Source organism: Salvia hispanica, chromosome 1 (assembly GCF_029641045.1).
Source record: "Salvia hispanica isolate PSC_SH4W2 chromosome 1, Shi_PSC_v1, whole genome shotgun sequence".
Classification (NCBI taxonomy): domain Eukaryota; kingdom Viridiplantae; phylum Streptophyta; class Magnoliopsida; order Lamiales; family Lamiaceae; genus Salvia; species Salvia hispanica.
This window is the reverse complement of record NC_142692.1, coordinates 26,823,906-26,848,207: the sequence shown is the minus strand read 5'-3', so window position 1 is coordinate 26,848,207 and position 24,302 is coordinate 26,823,906. Positions and strand designations below refer to the sequence as shown.

General features: G+C 35.5%; 2 protein-coding genes and 1 pseudogene across 3 annotated transcripts; 2 read left to right on the top strand and 1 right to left on the bottom strand.

Moving 5' to 3' along the window:
* Positions 1–1,668: 1,668 nt before the first annotated feature.
* Positions 1,669–3,443, top strand: LOC148933515 (uncharacterized; annotated as a pseudogene).
* Positions 3,444–15,287: 11,844 nt separating this feature from the next.
* On the top strand, positions 15,288–18,546 carry LOC125218161 (zinc finger transcription factor YY1-like). Its single transcript, XM_048119778.2, has 6 exons — positions 15,288–15,531; positions 15,689–15,747; positions 15,946–16,145; positions 17,123–17,212; positions 17,459–17,605; positions 17,852–18,546. Exons 1-6 carry the CDS (start codon positions 15,446–15,448, stop codon positions 18,425–18,427), a joined length of 1,158 nt encoding a protein of 385 aa, XP_047975735.1. The 5' UTR covers positions 15,288–15,445; the 3' UTR covers positions 18,428–18,546.
* Positions 18,547–20,511: 1,965 nt separating this feature from the next.
* Positions 20,512–22,470, bottom strand: LOC125217582 (small ribosomal subunit protein eS12-like). 2 transcript variants are annotated; one of them, XM_048119099.2, is made up of 5 exons: positions 22,388–22,470; positions 22,110–22,152; positions 21,372–21,669; positions 20,938–21,003; positions 20,512–20,827 (listed from the first exon to the last, which is right to left on the bottom strand). In XM_048119099.2, exons 2-5 carry the CDS (start codon positions 22,115–22,117, stop codon positions 20,768–20,770), a joined length of 432 nt encoding a protein of 143 aa, XP_047975056.1. In that variant the 5' UTR covers positions 22,118–22,152; positions 22,388–22,470; the 3' UTR covers positions 20,512–20,767. The 2 variants fall into 2 exon arrangements, with proteins under 2 accessions (XP_047975056.1, XP_047975058.1); XM_048119101.2 differs by having other exon boundaries at positions 22,385–22,458.
* Positions 22,471–24,302: the final 1,832 nt, after the last annotated feature.

The following is a 24,302-nucleotide window of genomic DNA, read 5'->3' as shown; positions in this document are numbered from 1 at the left end:
AGTATTTAATTAGAAAGAGAGGCATACGATAATTCATTTCCGAAGCAATATATATCAGAGCAGGTTAATTTAGAAGATATATTTCTTATTTATCTTTTCAAAAGATAATTATACCTTCTTAAATATTAATATACTCCAAGAAAAGAAGGTAAAGTAAAAAGACAACTAAAAATAACTAATATTTTACCTTTTCTACTGATAAACTCGTAGTTTAGCAAGTGTTTAGAATGTTTGAAAGTGTTTAATTGAGTGTTTTGTGTCACATTACTTGAGTTTTCTTCTATGATCCCCTACTTTAGTGTTTTGATAAGTTTGTCGAGTTTTTGTAGTCAAAACAGGTGGAAACAGACGAAATAGCAGCCAAAGATCGAGCCGGGCGATTGACTGCAGCAAGTCGGGCGTTTTTGTACACAAGGCCAGGCGTTTGGCTCCCCAGGCCGGGCGTATTCACTGTGACCGGGCGTTTTTCCATAGGAAAACGCCCGGGTCGGGCGTTTTGAGCGAGCTGCGGTTTTAAGAAGAACGCCCGGCCGGGCGTTTTGTTACTCAAAAATCGCTCGGCCGGGCGATTTACTCATAAGCTGATTTAATTCTAATTTTCGCCCCGGGTATAAAAGGGACCTAGGGCTCGACTCCAGCATACTTTTCACACGTCCCAGAAGCAGTTTCCACCTTTGAGAGCCAATTGAAGTGACGAAGAGTCTAGTTCATCAACAAGTTTGAAGACGAAGACGATTTGCCCATTCAATTCACCTTTGGGAGTATCTTCATTAGTTTTCCTATGTTCAATTCACTTTCTATGGATTTCTCTTGTGAATTTGCATTGAATATGAGTAGCTAAATCATTTGTAGAGTTTTGGTGAAGACTACAATTAATAATTTTGATTAATTCAAGGACTTTTGATTACCTTTGCTCTTGTGATTTCTTTGTTTCATTCTTGTGTCTTTTTTAATTCAATTGTTTAGCTACCAATTGAGTTTGCCTACCTAGTTTTGAGTAATCGAGAGATACCTAATTAGGATTGATAAAAGAATGAACATCACCTAGATAATTTGCATTCGAGAGAAGGAATTCTAGAGTGAGGGCTTGAGCCTTTTGTTTTAAGGAGTTAATTGTGACGTATTAGAAGGAGACTTCAATATTAATGATTAATCAACTGGTTAAGTGCACTCGAGAGAGGGCTTAGTCTAGACTAGCGGCTTTCCTAGTAATCCTAGAGACTTCAAATGGGCAATCGAAGTTGTTGAGTTGTTCACATCGTGTTCGTTGTAGTTGGATCAAAGACTCTTCCTTGTTCTCTTATTTGAAACTCGTCTTTTGTTGCGTGTTTTTATCTTGTTTATGTTTAGTTGTTTTACAAAATCAAAACCAACCTTTCCGGATTTTCTAGATAGTAGTCAAAATCGGTTCGTGGTACTTGAGTTGCACAATTTGTCTCTGTGGATACGATACTCGTACTTGTTTATTGCTACGATAGCCCGTACACTTGCGGGTAATTCTCGTGTTTAAAATAAATGGAGTCAAGTTTTTGGCGCCGTTGCCGGGGACAATTTGTGTTTTTAGCTTAATATCGTGTTAAAGATAGAGATTTCTACTCTAGATTTTATTGCTTTAATTTTTGTTTATATTTTTGAGCTCTCAAATCTGTGTTGTCTTTTTCAGGTTGTATGCAAACACGCTCTAAGGGTTTACCTTTAGAGCCTATCGATCTTGAAATTGAAGCATCCAACAGAAGGAGAAACGCTTTGAAGAGGCTAAACCAGCGGATTCGAGTTTCTTCTCGGGTCCAGAGACGGTCACCTTCACCAGTTCAAGAACCACTGTCACCTACTCCGTCACCAGTTCACTCTCCTGTTCAATTTGAGCCACATCCTCCTCTTCTTATGGACAGAGGAAACGAGGGGAACAATGGGAATAACAACCCACCACCTCCTCTAATGAATGCTCAGCTTAAAGAGCAACTCACAGCATTGCAGAGGCGGTTAGATCAAGGGCAGAAGGGGATACCAGTGCAGAATATGTTTGCCTATAATGGGGTGTCAAATCCAGCAATTGTTAGCAACAACGTGGATCCTAACAACTTTGAGCTCAGGAGGGGGCTCCTTCAGATGGTGGAGAACAATGTTTTCAGAGGCCGATCAACGGATGATCCTAACAAACATATCACCAAGTTCATCCAGATCTGCAACACGACGAAAATCAATGTGGTCTCAGATGAACAGATCAGATTGGGGGCATTTCCTTTCGCTCTAGAGGATGACGCCCGGGATTGGCTGGAAAATCTGGAGCCCAACTCCATCCGTACGTGGGATGCATTGGTGGCCAAATTCTTAGCAAAATACTACCCTCCGAGTGAAGCTTTGAATAGGCAATCAGCGATATTGGCATTTGAGATGACTCCTCAAGAGAGTATCCGAGGAGCGTGGGAAAGGTTCAAGGGCCTTTTGAAACGGTGTCCTAATCATGGTTTGAGTCCAATCCATCAACTCCTCGCATTCTACAAAGGGTGTTTGTCTGATGCAAAGAGCGAGCTTAACTGGAGCGCTGGGGGATCACTAATAAAGATCGGTGAGGCGGCAGCAATAGAGGTGATCGAGAGAGTTGCCTCGAATGATGGAGGCTGGACTAATGAAAGGAGCAAGGTGCACAGAATAGCTTCTGCCTCAGAGGTCAGTCCCGACAGCAGCTTGGCGAATCAATTGGAGCTCATCCACAAGAAGCTAGATCTTATGGGAGTGGATCATCGGTGCAAGAGAATCTAGAAAGTGTAGAAGATTTCAACTACATACACCAAGGGGGCAACAGATACTATAACAACTCCCGCCCCAATCAAGGGGGTGGAGGTTTCAACCACTTTGGAAATAAGCCACATCCCGACCTCTCCTATGGGAACCCCAACAATGCCTTGCAGCCACCTTCGGGGTTTACAGTGTCTCAAGGAATGATCAATGAGCCGCAGAAGAGGAGTTCAGAGGACATACTGAATGCCTTCATGACACAGTCGCAGAAGAATATGGAGCATTCAAACAAGAGGCTCGAGAAGGTAGAGAATGATGTGCACAGCATGGCGACACATATGAAGAACTTAGAGGTGCAGATAAGTCAGATCGCTCAGTCTGTGAGCGGCCAGCATAAGCCAGGGCAATTCCCAGGGTAGCCTACTATAAATCCCAAGGATTGCAAGGCGATTCACTTGAGGAGTGGGACAAGTTATGAGGGCCCTTCTATGCCAGAGACACCACCTAAGCTTGTAGCTGAGCCAGAGAAAGAAGCAGAGGCCGAGGTAGAAAATGAGGAACTTGAGACATCATCCCCTCTAGTCAAGCCAACAGAGGTCAGAGTGCCATTCCCCCAAGTGCTGCAGAGGAAGAAGAAGAATGATCAGTTTGCCAAATTTTTGGGAGATCTTCAAGAAGGGTATAATAAATACGGCGACTGTTAACTAGGCGAACTTAAGGCATCAAGAAATGTAGACTAGGGTTTCATTTAAAGAGATTTGACCAAGTGTTTAATGAAGGTCAAGGCAATAAGTCAACGGCTTTAAATACGAAAAATCAGAGTTTAATAGCTAACATAGGCTAAGCTCAAAAATCAAAGGTTTACTGTAGCTCCAACAAAATGCAATAATTCACCATATTCTAATTCGAAGAAATAAGTTCAAACCAACCAAAGATAATAAGTTTCAAAATATTCAGCGGAAGCATTCCAAGAGAAAGTGAAGCCATGTATGAGGACACGACTACACTCAAAATCCCAACCATCCATATTATTTGATTCATCCATCTCAACATCACCGACCGCCCATCGCCGCTCAACCTGCACATAGGGAAAACACATGCAGCGCTGAGTATTTTAAACATACTCAGTGGACTCACGCCAAAACATTTTATAGTTATGCCACCCTTACCATAGTGAACTCGAGGTTTTGCATTTATTTAAAGATAAGCATCGAGTATCACAAAATATTTCATGGACTGGCCAGTCAAACAATACCTCCCATTTTCTCATCAATCATCATTTCATATGGTGCGACGAAGTGTGGCCACACTTTCGCCCACGAGATCGGCCGACTAGCAAGGACGGTTCCCGATCTCCCGTGTACACTAGCCTGATAGGGTTTGCGGCCCTACTCAGACCCGAATTCGTTTTTATAGCCCTTTAGCCTAATGGAGCGTACTCACAATCTAGGCATCAGGCACACACAATATCCAAAATAATTCATAGGCATGGCATAACAGTTTAATCCACCCTTATTGCTCCACTTTCATATATTTGCAACATAAGAGAGAGTTTAGAATAAAGTCCACCTCGATTTCCTTCGAGTTCAAAAACGCACTTCTTCTTGTTATCACACCGGGAACGCGAACTATCACCTTTAGTTCATATATTTCAAATAAGTCTCAATCATGGATCAAAATCATGCATGATCTCACGTTACCCTTTTCCCATCAATTATTTTCAATATCACCATTCAAAATCAAAGCACGATTATCATATCGTTTTTATTCACACAACAATTCCAGATTTATCATCAAATCGTGTCACGCATGAGTGTTTCCCACACACAACACACGCACACACACACAACACATGTACACGCCTACCGAGGCGTGCACACACACACACTCTCGGCCACACACACACACATCCATGCATCCAAATTCACCGATTAATTTCCTCTTCACTCGTTCTAAATGCATGTGGACTCAAGAACACCGATTAATCGGTAGAGGAAGAAAAGATTAATAATAGAAGTACCTTTTCTTGCAAAAACAAACGGTAGAAACAAGTAGGATCTTGATTCTTCAACAAAATCTTGAATATCAGCTTCAATTCTTCTCCAAAAGATGAAGAATTAATGGAGAAAGTAGAAGAAAAATTTGAGAGAGTGGGGAGATGGAGAGAGCGACGTGAAGTAGAGGGGGGGCGGTTTTTCTGATGCTAGGGTTTTGGGTTCTCACTCTTATTTATAGAGTGCAAGATATAATCCAATAATTAAATAAATAAAGATTTGGAAAGATTTGATAGTTGTAGAGGCCGAAAATTTGAAGAGTAATAATAGGGAATTCGAATTCTAGGCTATTAAATTAGCCTATGATTTAATTTGAATATTTCACGGAGTAGAATAAAATATCACGGAGCAAGAAAATAATAAAAATCTCCCCCAAAATAAAAGGAACTAGGCGTGTAGTTTGACCCTTTCAAAGGGATTTAATTAAAAATCCTAATTAAATTAGGATATGGTAAGATCTTCTTAGATTTGGCAAGATATGCTAGGATATTTGAATTTATTTATGGAAGAGAATAAACAAGGGATCAAATAATAGAATAAAATAATCCATTCTCCCATAATATAAGGGATATTCGAAAATCCCATTATATGACAAGGGTTTCGAAAATCTCATCACCAAAATAAGGAATATTCGGACTTGGAATTTAATTTGGATAATTATCCCAAGCAATAATTAAATCCAAGAAAAATAGGATTTCTTTCCAATAAATAGGAGGGGTCGAAAATTCCACATACTTAAATAATGCTCCTATTAAATTCTCATTCATCCCTTAGGATAATAATCCACCACAATATCATTTCACCCCGCATCAAAATATTCACATTTTCTAATTTCCACCTCCATTCCACATTTTCCAACGACTTTGACCATTCCACGGCCACGTCATATATTCAACAAGTTTGACTATTCAACTCAAACTCAACTCCATATCGCAATTAGGTCACAAAGAATATTGCAATTTATCACTCATCAATTAATTCTATAGCATTAAAAGCATTTAATGCAAAAATTTCCACGTCACAAAAATTAGGGTTCGAAAAACGGGGTGTTACATTAACATTCCGCTGATTGAGGCACTACATCAAATGCTCGGATATGTCAAGTTTCTCAAGGAATGACATATTGGTGACAGATGGCTGACAGATCGGTGTCCCGCCCAGTGGGTGTTGTGGAGGACATATTGGTGAGAGTGAATGAGTTCGTCTTCCCAGCTGACTTCGTGATATTGGACATGGAGGAAGACAAAAAGGTGCCCCTCATTCTAGGAAGACCTTTCCTAGTGAAAAGCCCCTCTTCGTGTGTGCGTGTATTCAAAAATAGAGAATAACAGGTTCCCTAAATCCAGCAAATCCACTAGATCACGTGGTCTAGGAACTCGTTGAACGCAAGGAATCCCGGTCGTCGGACACACAAAGTACTTCTTTCAAAAACCCTCAACCACTTTACTAAACCTAGTATAGGGAAGTAGGGATCGATCCCACAGAGAAGGATGCGTAATACTCATGTTCAAGGATTTGGGTGTGTTTTTGGTGTTGGCTGCTGCCACACATTTTCTTGGGTTGAGGAAAAATCAAAATTAACTTGACTTGGGAACTCTTAAAATTCTTAAGCTAACAGCTAGACCTAGGCAAAATCATGAAAGGGCGTAGTAAAGGAAATTTAACTGTCCGACACTTGATCTAAGAAAACCACTACACTACTAGATCTAGGAAATAAACCTACTGTGGGGACCATGTCTGAAAAAGTAAGGTACGAATGCAAAGTTGGCAGAATAACTAACTCTCGTACTAACTAACAGCGACATCGTCTTCTACAACCAAATTGCGTAAAACTTCTTAAGAAATTCAACATGAGCGAAATTAAAACAGAGCAACTGACTTTTAAAATCAAATTAAAGCATGATCGACGAAAAAACTAAACAGATCTGCATACTCTAGACGAAGCAAAACAGAAAACAAGAAGAAAACAAAATCCATCTAACAATGATCTTTCCACACGTCGAATCCAACCTCAGACGCTAAATCCACTCCGGATCCAAGCGCCCGACGCGAACTCCAACCAACAGAAACTCTTCATCGCGTCAGATTTAAACAAGGAACTCCGAATACTCAAATAACCACAGATCTATCACCAAATTCCATATCAAACACCACAACATCAAAATAAACAGAGATCGACATAACATTTGAAGAAATAAACTAAGAGCAGAGAGATCTATGCAAATTGACTTGAAATTAAACTGCTAAACGCAGATCAACAAACGGAAAGACAAATACGCATCATCAACATCAAGGTCGACTCCCAAAAGTGAAGTTCGACGGTGAAAACGAGCAAAACACTGAAATTAAAAGTAATTGTATCTTCGCCCTCACTCGGACGGTGTTGCCAACCACGAAATTTCTAAGAAAGTAACCTTCCGTTCCCGACTACCCCAGATCCATTCCAAGTGTGTGTAAAGTGTGTGAGCTAAGAAGAGTGAAAAAAAAGTGATAATCCCTGCGTTGCATGCTCTTCTATTTATAGGCGTTTGAGTGGGGCCCAGCGAGGTATAGATAAGACTTTAATGCCCTCAGCTTTTGACTCCTTTGTCACGCCAATTCCCCTTGTAAATCCTGCTCACTTTGCTTCTTCTTTCGCTAGACCATCTTCTTCAGTTTTTCCTTGATCTAGCGATTTTCTTCACACACCTGGCTTAGGAAACGTGTTAGACCCAGCAATTTATAACATTTTTCGTACATTACCGATGCATGAAATTAGCCTTATCACCTAGCCACAGGGAAGGCCTTGATCGATGTTGACAATGGAGAGCTCACTTTTCACTTCAATGGTGAAAGTGTGACTTTCTCCATCTATGAAGCCTTGAAGAGGCACGATGTGGAACCAGGAGGAAGCCTGCAGCATTGCAATGTAGTGACTATAGTGGATGATTGTGTCAAAAAGATGGCCTACACCAACTTACCAGAAGATCAACTAGAGGGGTGTATCGTTAACTCTATTCATATAACATAGTTGATGAAAAATCACACATATTTTTTTTAGAATAGGAGACAAGGCAACGAGCAATTCACATTAGGCAAATCACAAATAGGAAACACAAGTCACTTAGCTAAATCAACAAGTTTTCGCAAACATTTTAACCATAATCATCATAGGCAACTCATCCAACAAACATGCTTAGCTTATCTTGCCAACTCACCCATTTCTCATTTCAATTTCACCCAAAGAAAGACTCGACCAACAAAAACACACAAAAGCTAGACACCAAAAACATGAAAATCAAATAAAAGAAAATAAATTGTCCTACTATCACCACATAAGATGCCATCATATCAAATTAGGGTACATGCCAGAATCACTCAAATCACCACAAATTACATCACGGGGAAACACGAATTAGGGAGAGGGGAAAGAAAAAAAGGCCCAATTCCACTAGACACCCCCCCCCCCCAAAAAAAAAAAACTTATTCCAAGCCAAGGCAAGGATAAGTTTGAAAGAATGTGGAATTGAGGCGGACCTCTACTGATTCGGCGAGTGATGAGGCGGTCTCCAGGCGGCCATGAAATCCTGCTGCTGCTGCACAAAAGTGGCCCATCTTTCATCGTACTGGGCGTAGAAGTTCCCAAAAAAGTGACGAAGAGTCTAGTTCATCAATAAATTTGAAGACGAAGACGATTTGCCCATTCAATTCACCTTTGGGAGTATCTTCATTAGTTTTCCTATGTTCAATTCACTTTCTATGGATTTCTCTTGTAAATTTGCATTGAATATGAGTAGCTAAATCATTTGTAGAGTTTTGGTGAAGACTACAATGAATACTTTTGATTAATTCAAGGACTTTTGATTACCTTTGCTCTTGTGATTTCTTTGTTTCATTCTTGTGCCTTTTTAATTCAATTGCTTAGCTACCAATTGGGTTTGTCTACCTAGTTTTGAGTAATCGAGAGAAACCTAATTAGGATTGATAAAAGAATGAACATCACCTAGATAATTTGCATTCGAGAGAAAGAATTCTAGAGTGAGGGCTTGAGCCTTTTGTTTTAAGAAGTTAATTGTGACGTATTAGAAGGAGACTTCAATTTAATGATTAATCAACTGGTTAAGTGCACTCGAGAGAGGGCTTAGTCTAGACTAGCGGCTTTCCTAGTAATCCTAGAGACTTCAAATGGGTAATCGAAGTTGTTGAGTTGTTCACATCGTGTTCGTTGTAGTTGGATCAAAGACTCTTCCTTGTTCTCTTATTTGAAACTCGTCTTTTGTTACGTGCTTTTATCTTGTTTATGTTTAGTTGTTTTTCAAAATCAAAACCAACCTTTCCGGATTTTCTAGATAGTAGTCAAAATCGGTTCGTAGTACTTGAGTTGCACAATTTGTCTCCGTGAATACGATACTCGTACTTGTTTATTGCTACACTAGCCTCGTACACTTGCGGGTAATTCTCGTGTTTAAAATATATCGAGTCATCTACCAAGAAAAGGTAAAGATACCCTCTCAAAATAAAAGAAGGTATATACCCTTTCCATTTGAGTATGAATATTTTTTAAAAAAAAATAAATATAGTAATTATTCCCGTTTATCTTTCCATTTACCCTTTCTTCTATGCATCAATAGCGATTGCTTGTAGTTTGTAGACGAGTAAATAATTTAATATAATTATTAGGTGGGCAACAGCTAACTAATTAATAAAAGTTGATATGTAATACTACTAGTAATTAAAAGAATTCAGTCTTACAACCATCAGATTTTTAGGATGAATTAATACTCCGTGTACCAAATACTCCCTATCGATCTTGAATAGGAACGGAGAGAGTAAATGAGACTCCCTCTGTCCTATAAAAATATAAATATATGATATAGTATGAGAATTAAGATAAAATTAGTAAAGTAAGATGGAGGAGAGGAAGGGTAGTTAAAGTAATGTCAGTGGATAGGAGAACCTATATTATTATTGGTGTTTTAATGGTAGTATAAATTGTAAATAACTTGATGTATTTGGGTAATCAATTAGAATGACTTTCATAAATGAAAATATTCATATTTTTATGGGATTGACGAAAATAGAGAGTGCACATATTTTTATAGGTCGAGACTGGTATAAATAGAAAGTGCACATATTTTTATGGGCAGAGAGAGTATCAAACTTAGGATAGTATCAAATGGCTAGAATTGATGTCAAGTGGCATCTAAATTTTAATTAAATTATGAGGAAAATTTTATCAGTTAAATCAAAAATCAGTTATGATAATTAATGTCTTGATTTTTGCGAATTTGGGTACATTCAACATGTAGTAAATTCTATGTTATGATTAAGTAAATTCAGTGTTATATATGATTATATATATTTTTCAAATTTGTAATGACACATTTTTTTCAATGGCAGGTGGTACTTTAAAATATTTCAAAAAATTTAAATTACAATAATTTAACTTTAAATTTATAATTGCATAATATTATATCAAAAACTTCACGATACATTTTCAACTGATATTGCAAACGATATATTATAGGAACAATCTTGATGATATTGTATAAGAGAGGAGATGATATTATGTGAGAGAAAATGATATTGTATAAGAGATATGATATTATAAATGATAGTACTATTATGATATCAAATGAAGGTTTGGGTTCTTCTTTTGTTAAAACTTAAAACTCAATCAATATATGAAAAATCTAATAAACATATATTAAAAATTCAATCAATTATATATTAGAAATCCAATTAATTAGCATATATTAGAAAAAGGCAACATATGTTAGAAATCCAATAAGCATATATTAAAAATTCGACCATCATATATTAAAATTCAAACAATATACATCGGAAATTCAATCAGCATAAATTAGTTAAATCAATCATCGTATATAAGAAACTCAATCAATGTATTTATAAAATACAATTTGCAAAACAAATTTCTCCAACGGAATATATGCAGATTAGAATTTTGTTAGAATCTCATGAAATTACTTTTAATTTGATTCATTGTTTATGAAATTAAATTTAAATCAAGAGTTGTATGAAATTTAAAACATTACAGTAACTTTTTATGAGAGAGAAACTATATGAAATAATGCAAGAAGGACATGGATTTAAGAATATTCATAACTAAACTCAATGCTCAATGCTTCATTGGATATTTTATGAAAACATCGGCGGTTACATTTTTATTTATCATCCGTCAGAGCGTTCACAATACAGCCTCATTTTGAGCGGCCACCCAATAGTCATAGGACTGAATTGCATCTTCCCAAAACCTCACAACTACCTGACAGGGCTGCATTGCATGTTCTCGAAACCTCACGGCCGCCTGGCTACCCGCCCCCCTCGCGGTTGAATCGTTGGTCGCCTGGAGGCTGCATTGCAGCCGCCACAACCTTTTTTCTTTTCTCTTTCTGAAAATTTATTTTTTATATTATTTTAAATATCTCGATTTCATCTATAAATATTCCTTTTTGTCAATTTTTCCCCAAACTTATACATTCATTTTCTCTATTTGTTGTTTTTGGTATTTAATTTAGTTTTGTTGTTTTTGGTATTTAATTTAGTTTATACTTAACCCTTTTAGTATTTAAATAATTACATTTCCATGGGTATTTATTTTTCGATTTCAATTAATGTAGCTTTAAATTAAAATTCAATTATTTTATTTAATTGACTCAAAATCATACCCCTCCAAGTTGAGTTGTATTCATCTTCAGGATTTCTTAACTAAGTTGAGTCATTTTATTTTTTGACAAAATACAAAAATCTAATTACTCTTAGGCCATGTTTGGTTGACGGGAAAGTAAAGTCGGAAAGGAAAATGATTCCCAAGAAAATGAATCTCGGGAATATGATTCCTAATAACTTTACTTTTCAGTGTTTGAAAAATATCAAGATTTTATATTTTATATTTGATTTAAACACCAAACTAAAAATATGGTACTTATTATTATATTTTATATTATTGCTTATTTATTAAAAAGAAATAATAATATAATTTTTTTTAATAAATCATTAATTAGAAATGATAATAATTATATTATTATATTATTATTAGGATGGGTAGTTAAAATATGGATCATTGATCATAATGTATAATAATATAATTGTCATTATAGTTACATGGAATAAATTATTATAATAATAAATATTATTATTATTATTATTATATTTGCTGATATTATAATTAAATAAATTTTATAATTTAAATTTTACTATGATTTTATTTATTAATTATTAATTTATAAAATAATAGTAATAATTATTTATTATTATTATTATATCATTTATATTTTAATTTTTTAATAAATTATTAATTACTATTATGATAATAATGATTATATATAAATATTATAATAATACAGTTATAATTACGATGAATTTAATAGTTATTTATTATACTGAAATTAAATATGATTTACAATTTTATATTATTTTTAAAATATTGTATTTAATAATAATAATATATTGCATAAAATATGTAAGAATCCAAAACTGGGAAAGAGAATACCTAAGAAAAGCTAGGATCATGAATCCTGGAAAGTTAACTTTCCTTGTTTCGGGATTCTGATTAAAAATCGAAACAAACACAGGAATTTAAAATATAAGGAATCAGATTACTTTCTCAAACATAATCCTGACAACCAAACATGGCCTTACTTTATTCTACCTCCAACTTGACTCTATGTTATCTCTCCTATTTTATTTTCTTCTCATACTCCCTCCGTCCGAGCATAAGTGAAACGTATTCTTGTTGGAATGTCCAATCCAAGTGAGACGTTTCTTTTAGTTGCTATACTTAACTCACTTATCTCTCCTACTTTATCTCTCCTATTTATTTTATTCTCTCTCTTTTTTATTATCTCTTACTCTCTTAGTATTCTCTTGCTTACTTTATTACTATCTCATTTTTTCTTACTTAACTTTAACTATTTAATGTGAGTATAATTTTATTCACAAAATACCACTGCCCTAATTTATTTGTTAAAATAGAAATGTCTCACTTAGATCGAGATGAAAAGAATGATTTATTTTATCTTCATTTAACCCATTCAACATATTTTCTTAATTTCCATATTTAAAATTAGATATGCTTCAACTTAGCAGCGACGGAAAGAATATTGGAAATGGAGGTTGAAATAAGGGGCGGGTTGTACCGCAAGTATTGGGTGTGTATTGTCATCAATTAATCGTATACAGTCTATATATATAGACTAACAGATTAGTTGTCCACTTTTATTATCCATATTTTTCTCGAAAGAAGGCACCACAAAACTTTTCTTTTGTTTGCTTATCTTGTTTGATTCTCATAATTAAAAGATTTCGGGTTCAATGTCGTATATTTCCCACATTATCATAACGTAGTCATCCTATATAAGTGGTTTTTGGGTTTGAATCTCCCTTGCCGGATTTATTTCTCATATTATTCTATATTACTCCATTCGTCCCATATAATTTGAGACACTTTGATCAGCACGAGTTTTAAGAAATCTAATGAAAAGTAAGTTGAAAAAGTTGGTGGGAGGTGGATCTTATTTTTAAAGTATTAGTTTTATAATAAAATGTGAGTAGAAATGAGTTAGTAGAGTATGAAGTTCACTACCAAAAATGATAAAAGTGAAACGTGATAAATTAGGTGGGACGGTCCAAAATGGAATATTGGGTCAAATTATGTGGGACGGGGGAGGGAGTACTAGTTATTAGTAGTATTTTTAATTAGTTTATGCTTCATACGTGCCATTTAAAAAATTAACTAATTCACCTTATGTATAGCACTTCAAAAAGTAATAACCAAAATATTAATAAACGATAAGGATATTACTCTTCAAACCATAATTTATACTGAAGTAACACGGGATAATGTTAAACTAAATAAATTTGAGAATTAAAGAATGGGAGCAGTTGAAAAAGAGAAAGAGACGTTTATAAAATTTTATAAACGAATTGTCATTCTCTAGAAAAAGCAAAGAACCACATAATCTTCAGCAATATTCCCCTATCTAGACTTTATTATTTTAATCAACACGACTTCGCGAATTAAGCTTATCTTCTGAGAATTAATATATGGAGTATAGGGGTGACACCCCATGGAGTATATATATAAACTCTGTATGTGTAATATATAAAGAGAGTTATTAAAGCCGAAAGTCCAAAAGTCTTCCAGTAGGTGGTGGGGTTTGAACCAGTATCCTCAAGGTCACTTTACCTCCGTGCTACAAAAACACTACAATCTGTTGGTTTTAGGGTGTTATCGCCGAAGTAGTCTTCCGTCAACCGTTGGTCGGCACCGACATGGTCACAGCCGATTGTCCGCCGATGATGGATCGGCCGAGAGACTGTCGCCTCCGCCTCCGCCTCGTCAGCTTCACCTTGCACCGCTGAAACAAGTTCATCAAACTCCTGATCGATCACTTGTTGAAACTGTTCATCGTCAGAATCCATAGTTTGAAAGTTGAATTGAAATAAATTGGAAAGAGTGGAGTTTGAATTAGGGTAGAAAAATTGCGTATTTATAAAAAAATTAGAAAAAAAATAAAATAAAATCGTAAATGCCCAAGGGCCGCGGCCCTCCGCAATGGGGGCCACGCCTCGCGCCCAAGGGTCCCAGCTGGGCCGGGTACTCGGCTCTCCCTCGAGCTACCCCCCCCCCCCCCCCCCGCGCTTGCGCCGCGTCTCCTCGCGCCTCCAGCTGTAGGGGTCTGCACCCGAGCCATCTCCGGGCCGAGGGCCGCAACCCCCTTATTGTGGACGCTCTTACGAGCTTTTTTGGTAGAAGATTTTGAACATAAATATTTGTATTTATTCAGTAATTCTCCCTCGACACCCATACGTGGCTGTGTTACTTATAACAGCCCTAAAAATATAATTTATCAATTATGGGCCTTCATAGATTTTATTGTTTGACCCAATATCGAAGGTCGAAGTTATAAAATTGTTTGTAATCAATTGGGGGTAAATACACCTTACATACGAAAATGTTTCACCAATGTTCCAATCAAGTACAAAATATTTTAAGTTAACAAATATTATACAAAAAGTTTGATTAGTATTTCAAATTAGTACATTCTATCTAAAAATCACTAACATCGTTACCTTTTCTTATTTTTCTTCCTTTCGACTCTAAAATTAGCTACAAATATTAGCTGAAAGTTAAATGTGAATTCATTGCTTGATAAAATGTCCATATGGCAATATATAAGGTATCATTTAGAGAAATAATATCATATTTTTAGGTCATAATTTTGGAGAAAAATAAAAAAAATAATAGTGTTAGTGATTTTAGATCAAATGTGCTAATTCGTAACACTAATTAAACTTTTTGTATGATATTTGTTAACTTAAAACATTTTGTACTCAATTAACATTGGTGAAACATTTTGCATGTACATTATAATTATCCCTCAATTAGGAGTCACATTCATAAAACGGAGTAAACCGGACCGGTCCGGTTGTGGATACCGAACCGGGGTTGAAAGTATAACAATGGCGGATTAAAACTTGACGGTACTTTCTCTCTCTAAAAACTTCCAAGATATTCACAGGCCTCGATCTTGATTTTCTGCTAAACATTTACTTCCCTAACCCTAATTTTAGCTGCTGAAGTTCTACTTCTCCAATTGATTTAAGAAATTGACCTTCTGGCGAAGAGGGCGAGAGAGAGAAGCGAGTCAATGGAGACTCACATCAGCCACAGTCCCTTCGACAGACGCCCCATGTCCCGCTCTAGAGGCCCTGCCGTTAAATGGTTCAAGGAATGGTAAAAGAAGACAACTTTGATTCTTTCTGCTCAAATTTCCACTCTTTTTTTTCTGCGCATATTTAATTTGCTGTTAGATGATGAGTTCGGTGAAGCAGGGTTTTGTTTAATTTTATGTAAATTGCAAAATTTACTAATTTCTTCAAATCGTTTTCAGGGTGCCGCAAGATATTGTTTCAAATGGTGGGAAATGCCTTGTCTTGAAATGGGTTAATGGTGAGTATCAAAGGTTTTTAAGTTTTATGTCATATTCAAATTGTTTTAGTAGGATTCTTGTGCATGTGATTGATGTACAAAATTGGCAGAAAATAGCATAGAATGAATAATACTCCATCTTGTTGTGTTGTCTGATATTTGATTGGCGGACAATGCCATATATATTTGATCCGCAAAGCTGGTTGTATTCGATTTCAGAGGCAACGATGAGGGCCATGAAGGAGAAGTCAAAAGAGTCAGAAGTGGCTGAGCCCGAGCCTGAACCCACAACAGAAGTTCTCTTCTTATGCAGCTATGAAGGCTGTGGGAAGACATTTATAGATGCTGGAACATTGAGGAAGCACTCTCATATTCATGGGGAGAGACAATATGTTTGCCATTATGAAAATTGTGGGAAGGTAATGAATGGCATGAGTATAAAAGCAACTTAACCTGCTCTCTCACTATAATATGATAGTGTCTTTGACTATTGAAAACACCTAGAACTTATATTGTTATTTGGATCAAGTAGAACATGCTCCATCACTAACAAAAAAAATAGGAGCACTATTTAAACCAAAAGTTGATTACTAGATGTTATCCGAATGGTTTGCTTTGTGTGGAGAGAATCAGAACTATATCACTATTAACTAAAAGATTGCTATAAATTAGCCAAATAATCTCCACCATAACAGACTTACATTATTGAAATAAAGAGGAGAGAAGGGATTGCATGATACTATGAGTTGTTTACTTAAGGAAACTAAGGAACTTGTAATCTGTTGTACTACCTTGGAATTTAGTTAACTGTTAGTATCATATCTCATTGAAATTTGAAAGTAAGAAAAGTAAACTGAGCAAGTGGAAAGAAATTCCTGTTAGTTCAGTCACCTGTAAACTGGAGTATCTTATTGTTATTTTTCTTTTCCTTTTTATTTTTATGTGTTAAACAAATTTGGGGATACAAGTTACAACTATATTGGGTCTGCTGGTTCCTTTTTTGTTATTTTTTATTTATTATTCTGAATGTTTTTGGAACAACTATACTTGTGAATTGGTAAGTGTATATATGTTATCGTTGGTTTGTCGAGTTGCCACTGAATTAAGCAAATCTGGGCACAGGAATCTGAATCTATGTATTTCAGCATATTTCATAGATATCATGAGAACTTTATCTTGCATATGTTTCTAATTAACAAGTACTAGTAGTTAGCATCTTCACTAATGTGTGACTGAAAGGGCCTTTTGAAATGGAAAGGCAATTTTTGCTTGAGCAAGTTACACTGTACTTAATGGATATTCAATTAGAGTTCTGTGCCTCCTCTATCATACGATGTTGTTCATTTCTTCATAATGTCTCATTGACATCTGAATTCTGTTTTCATGTGCTTTGCAGAAATTTTTGGACAGTTCCAAACTAAAGAGGCACTTTTTAATTCATACTGGGGAGAGAGACTTTGTGTGTCCACATGAAGGCTGTGGTAAGGTGAGTAAACTAGCTTATCAAACTAGTGTGTCACTGCCATCCCATAAAGAAGACTAATCTAATCATCTTATCTATGAGCCATTATCAGTCATTCTGTTTGGTCTTATTCATAACAAGCGTGAGTGGGTGCTCAATCTTCGTGTCCATGGTGAAAAAATGCCAGATTTGTAAATACTCTCCAGAATCTGCAAGAGTTGCTCACTTCCAGTTGCTACCCATATCATCTTATAGTTTTCTATTGTGCAGGCGTTCTCTTTGGACTTCAATCTCAGGTCACATATGAAGACACATGCGCAGGAGAACTATCATATTTGCCCATATTCTGACTGTGGAAAACGATACGCCCACGAATACAAGCTAAAGAATCACATAGCATCTCATCACGAGAAGGCGGTCAGTTACAGATTCCATGTCTTCGCTAGCTTTGTCGGATTTGCCCCTTTTTTGCATAATATTTTTCACAGCACATGTTCTGGCTATTTTGTTTGTAATGTTCTTGCAAAGGCTAGTGCTCCTTTGTCTTTACACTGATCAGACCTTCAGTTTTTAGGCCCTTAACGGGTGGGAATGTCAAGAACGCTAAGTGTGTGATTATTGCTTAATCTTTAACTAATCCTAAATGTTTGGCAATTCGTGCAGAATGTGATGGAAACGCCCAAATATGTTATGCCTCCTGAAAAGCCCGTGAAAACTCCGAGGTCTACAACAGGAGCAACTCCGAGATCTACAACAGGAGCAACTCCGAGGTCTACAACGGGCCCTGCATCATCAGACCGGCCACATGCCTGTCCGTATGAAGGGTGTGAGAAGGCTTACATTCATGAATACAAGCTAAATCTTCATCTGAGGCGAGAGCATCCCGGCCATTTTCCAGATGAGAATGCTAAGGCCAACCAACAAAACACCGAACATGAGATGGATGAAGGCAGTGATCAAGATGCGTACGCTGGTAAACGTGGAAATAGTAAAGTCCGTAAACAAAGCAGGCCAAAGCCGAACCTGAAGCAGCCACCTTCAAAGGTTTCTCGCCGTAAGACTTCTACTGTTTCACCTGTCAATTTGAATTTGGTGAAGAAACATCGACCTCTCAAGGAGGAAATATACGAAGAAGAAGATAGTGAAGAAACGGAAGAGGAACGAGAGAATATTGCAGAAGGGTGGAGATACAGCAACAACAATGAGGATGATGATGAAGAGACAGAATATGAGGATTGAGTTAAAACTATTTTTCTGTTTAGATGAACATAAGAGTGCATTTTTTATCTTTCAAATCTTCAAATAACATGTTATATAGACTAAGATTATTCTTTATAGTCAGTTTAGAGTTTAGATTAGTACTTTTTTGATTCAATACTTATATTAGGTAATAAAGAGCATAAAGAATATTTAACTAATTCTTCTCAAGGAAATCTCTTGTCCCACAAACATTGAGAGTCTCAGATAGAGATGCTCACGGTTCATGAACCGGCGGTTCCGGTTTTAGGAAATGCGGTTTTTGTGAGGTTTTAGGTGGTTTTGGCTCGGTTTCGCGTTTCCGGTCTGGAACCGTCCGGAACCGGCGGTTCCGGCACGGTTTCGGTTCTGGAATTTTGGAACCTGAATCGAACCACGCTTCCAAAAGTGATGGTTTCGGTTCGATTTAAATCTCACGATTTCGGTTTCACGGTTAACCGCCTGAACCGAAAACCTTGGGCATCTCTGATTCTCTAGTCTCAAACCATTGAAATTCACGTATTAATATTATATAATACATGCATTGTTATGGTCTATATATGATTTTAGTCTAATATTATGGTTAATACATTTGAATCATAAACATTGTGAAATTGTCCTTTTTTTTGTCCTAAAGTAATGTGCCGCTTAAATTTAACGGCCAAAGTGATTTTGATCTAATTAACAATTTACACACTATTGATTAGACAAGTAACACGACTAAAGTCTATTTTTGTCATATAGCAATTTATGATTTTGGTTTAAGATATTATGTTTACTAGTTTTGAATCCTAAAGATTATGAATTGGTTATTTTTTGGCTAAAAATTGACGAAACTATTAAATTATAATGGTGCTAGGATTTTTTTTTGCAATGTAAATCACAATGATTAAAACCAAGATTCGACTGATATCAATGGCGGAGAGAGACGAAATCTTAGAGGTTCTAAAGCTCGTGATCTTCAAAATTTATCACATGGATGTCCGACTATGAAACCGCACGTTGGCATCGAATTTTGGTAGCTAAGCAAGTACCAAAAGTTGTGCATGTGAAGTTGTCGTCTCAAATAAGAGTTCACAATATTGCTACCTCTGTCCCTTAAAAATGAAAATTATTTCCTTTTTAGTTCGTCACTTAAAAATAGTAGAAACTTTCAAAAGTTTTTATTTTAGATAGTGGACTTCACAGTCCATTAACATTACTTTCACTAATATTTCTCTTCCTTTTTCTTACTTTACCCATTTTTCTCTTTTAATTTATCAATTATCTCTTTTATTTTGCCAATTGTGTAATACTAAAACTCATACCACTTCAAAAGTTTCTATTTTCAAAGAGAGATTATTATAATTAATTTAAATATATATTTATTGCTATTTAAACATTTAAATTTTAATTATATTTTAATTTCATAGTTTTGCAATAAAATGAAAACAATTTTGAAATTTCCAAATTTTTAAAATTGGGGTTTGAACCTCGATGGCCAGACATTCATAAGCTAATTGGAGTTAGAGGTCTTCGATGTAGCCTAATTTGAGGAGAAACGTTATGGCATGCGCGAATTTTAGGTACTAGCTTCGCATTCTAAATTTTCCACTGAATTGCAATTTTATAGACGATCATCATTGAGATTTTTGAGTATGGATTATGGGATTTAAAATTTTAAGCCTTTGCCGCCGCCCATCACCAACTATTTCAATAAAATTTTGGGTTTAGAGCATTGTAAATTTGTAATTCAAATCGTGCATAACTCCTACCACCGTCAAAATTTGAAGATTGGATATAAGATTTTTGGAGAAAAATAAACTATTCATAATGTTTACAACTCTGATTAAGAAATAGTACTAGTAAGTAACAAAAGGAGTATAAACTTTTTATATATTTACAACGAAAAATAAACTATAGGCCCAAATCACTTGGATGATCAAGTTCAACATCAACGGACCTAAAAATAGACAAATCATAACCTTTAAGACCCAAAACTATGAATCTTAATATTGCCAGCCAAAATTATAAAATAATATACAAATTGAGTTTAGACTAACCAAGTACTCCGTAATCAACACAGAAACTCAAACCAACAAAAACAGTAGAAAAAGGGGGAAATCCAAGAGAACTTTAATAAAACATAAACAGTACATGTAAAGGTGGTTCAATCTCTCTATACTACAAAGCATCAGATGATAAAAACTTGAACCAACATTAAAGATGTCCAAAAACGAATCCCCACAATGACTTGGAAAGAGTTCTAAAGTGATAAAAAACTGAAACTAGCACGCCATCCTAGTATCAGAATCACAATCAGAAGTGCTCTTCATGTCCAAGGGTTCAACATCCTGAAACCATTTAATGCGATTTCACATATTCCTGGACAATATGTAAACCCTCACTTTCTTCCCCGTAATCCTGCAAAAACATATAAACATGATCATGAGTTGAAGCTTAATTTGTTGATGCATGTAATTGTCACTCCAAAAAGGTCCAGATTTATCATATAATAATGTCAAAGCTCAAACCTTTACAACAACGCATGCACAACCCACCACCTTCCTTGCTTTTCCTTCAGAGTCAATCTTGCATAGCTGAAAAATTGAGACAAAGGTCACAAAATAAACCATAAATGACAGCTCCTAAAAGATGCAACAACAGAGATATGAAAAGGTTGTGAGACCAAAGATCCAATTCTAGAGACTTTAGGTTAGATACGCTATTAACTGATGTTGCACCCTCAGATGTTCAAGTAGATATAGAGGATATCTGTCTGAATTCAACTGAAGGTATGAGTTGATATAGGGTGTTGCATTCATCCCCAAGGCAGTGGAAGTGCCAAAGAGTCAAACTTCAGCCCCATGTACCCAATCCAAGACTACATCCCAATACCCAACTTGAACCAAAAATGCCTTATTTAAGAATGATGAGCATATAATAAAGATGAAGTGGTGTCACTTACTCCAGCCCACTCGCCAAGGGTTTTAGCACTAGGCACAGTGATCAAGCTAACGTTATGATCAGCACAAAGAGCTTTCACCAATTTGACATAATCAGCCTGGTCGCAGTCCTCTGCCAAGACACAAAGCTGAGCAGCATGCTTCTCAATGACCTTGGCAGCTTCATGGAGTCCACGAGAAAGGCCACTGTGGGCTTTGGACTTTCTCAGAACCAACTGCAAAGCAGTCATGATATCCATGGGCTCCCCAAGAGCTGGAGCTGGAACTGGAGCTGGTGCATCAGCAACAACAACATCCTCACTGTTAAGTGACAAAATACACATGTTAGGAAGAAAGAAAAAAAAAAAAAAAAGAGTTCCAGCAACATAGGCTACGGGGGTGATCATAAACTAACTAATAAAGCCATCACAACAAACATAATCAACATAAAATCCTAAGATCTCCCATCAAGTATCAAGTAGTGATTGCTAATAAGCAACATAAGCTACAGGAGGGTGTTGATAGCACAGTAAATTCACAACATGTGGCGAATGAACAGTGAAGGGAGAGAATAACTGGAAAGAGTCAAAATAATCTAAACATCCACCGAATATCAAAAGTCTAGTTAAAACAAAACGAAGACTGATTTTATGAGAACAAATTTGCTATTGACTCAATAATTGAACTTGATAATAAACATTAATTTGCACAAAAAACGGATTATTAGAAGTAATCATTACGATTACGAACTATCCACTCACCCTGACATTTTTCTTCTAGATCAGACTCCCGAAGCTGCTAAACCTGTTGTCAAAGTAAACAACCAACAAAATTAGCTCAAATTGATCTTAAGTCAATAAATATTTCTTATACCATTTTGACTGAAACAATCAACCAAATTCAGCTACTTAGACAAACATTGGTAAAATCGAAATTACAAGTCTATATCAGATGATCCCAAACCAACAATGTAAATTAAAAGATTATTGGCACATCAAAATGTGCAAACGCCAACTGCTGCATCTGAATGTACGACTACCTGGTGGCGTAGTGACGGCTGCGCTGCGTATGAAATCGGCTTAAGTGGTGAGGTTTTTAAGTGGGAGAACTAATTTATACGGAAAAGCCTAAACCCTAACCTCAGTGAGGAATTTACTATAATATCCCTTGAGTAATCAGTTTTTAACTTTTTTTAAAATATTTAATTATTTCTAGTGGTATAATAACCCAAGCGCTTGTTGGGAGGCAACCCAACATTGGTATCATTTTTTTCCTTACTTCTTTTTTTAGTTTACTCACGTCCCTACTGACTTTTCATACTTATTTTTAACGTAATTTTGAATAAGTTTGGGGGATGAAGTGGTGGACCGTGAGCTTAGTTGTTTTTGTTATTATTTATTTTATTAAAAACTCGAGGTGAATCTTGTCAAGAGCATAACATAGAAAACTAAGAAATACTCATGTTTAGGGACATCAGGCCGAGTTGCCTATGGTAAAAAGTTTCTTTTATGTGTTGGTTGAGTTGACTTGATGCATTGATTTGAAGGTTTAGTGAAAATGTGCACAATTAATGAATTGCTTGTTTGTCATGAATCATGCTTATACCTTGTGAGACTTAAGCTATAAATTTCTTTCTTGTGTGATTTATCTGCATTTATGTATTTGTTTCTAGAACTTGCTCCTGGTCTGCCTAAGTCTACATAGTGTTTAAATGATAAAAGAGAACGTTAGGCCATCATTAGCTACTTTCTATATCCTAACTAGTATCTCTCCCGTGCTATGCACGGCACATTATATTTTTTTTCCGGAATCTATATAATACTTACCAAATAATTATGTAGAATAAATATTAAATGAAAAATAATTTATCATAATTAATCCATAAATTAATGAAAATCTTTACATATCTAATATAAAAATTGGGAACACACGTCAACAACATATAATTAAAAAAATATATAATTCAATAATATAACACTATCACCAATAAATAAAGAATACAATTAAAAACTCATGATGAAAAAATAAAATGGTAGAAGTATATCATGAGACTAAAAAATAAATCAAATTTACATTACACAAAACAAAAAAACAAAGAATGTATAATTACCATTTCTCCTAATGAGATTTTAGATATTGATAATCAAAAGCTATAATCTAAGATTGCACTGGTGAGACACTTCCTAGTCGAGCTTCATTTTATTGCAATATAGTGACCCTATACACTAAAAACCCAAACCTTGAAACCTAAATCCTAAACCCTTAACTTTAAAATGTACTCATCATGACTAACAAATGAGTCAAATATCAATAAAATTGTCCCTCCGTTCCAATTCAATTTTACTTTGTTGATCACTTATTTTATTTTGGGAGTTTTAGATTTGTCGATAATCCTTACTAACAAAACATATAAAATCACAAAACTGATAGAGAATACAGTACATTTACCTATAAATAAAATCATAAAGACGATTGGGTGACGATATACCACTTGGAAAATTTCTTCATTGAAATGATAATTTTAATTAAAGGAATTCAAATTTATAGAATGATTTTTAACGTTTAGAATTCTATGAATGACTTTTAGTGATCCTAATGTCCATTTTATCTGTATCACGTTGCTGACATAATTGCAAAATTAAGAATCCTTAATCACACACGTTTTTTTTTTTTTTTTGGATAACTGCAAATTTATAGGCTCTTTTAAATCACACGTATTTAACCTTAATATAGTTTTTATTGTTTTTTCAACAGTAATATAATTTTTTAAAGAAAATGGCATTCTTGTAAATTTTCCCAAAACTCTCCTTTTATATATAGTGACCCTATACACTAAAAACCCAAACCTTGAAACCTAAATTCTAAACCCTTAACTTTAAAATATATTCATCATGTCCAACAAATGAGCCAAATATGAACAAAATTCTCCCTCCGTCCCAGTTCAATTTTACTTT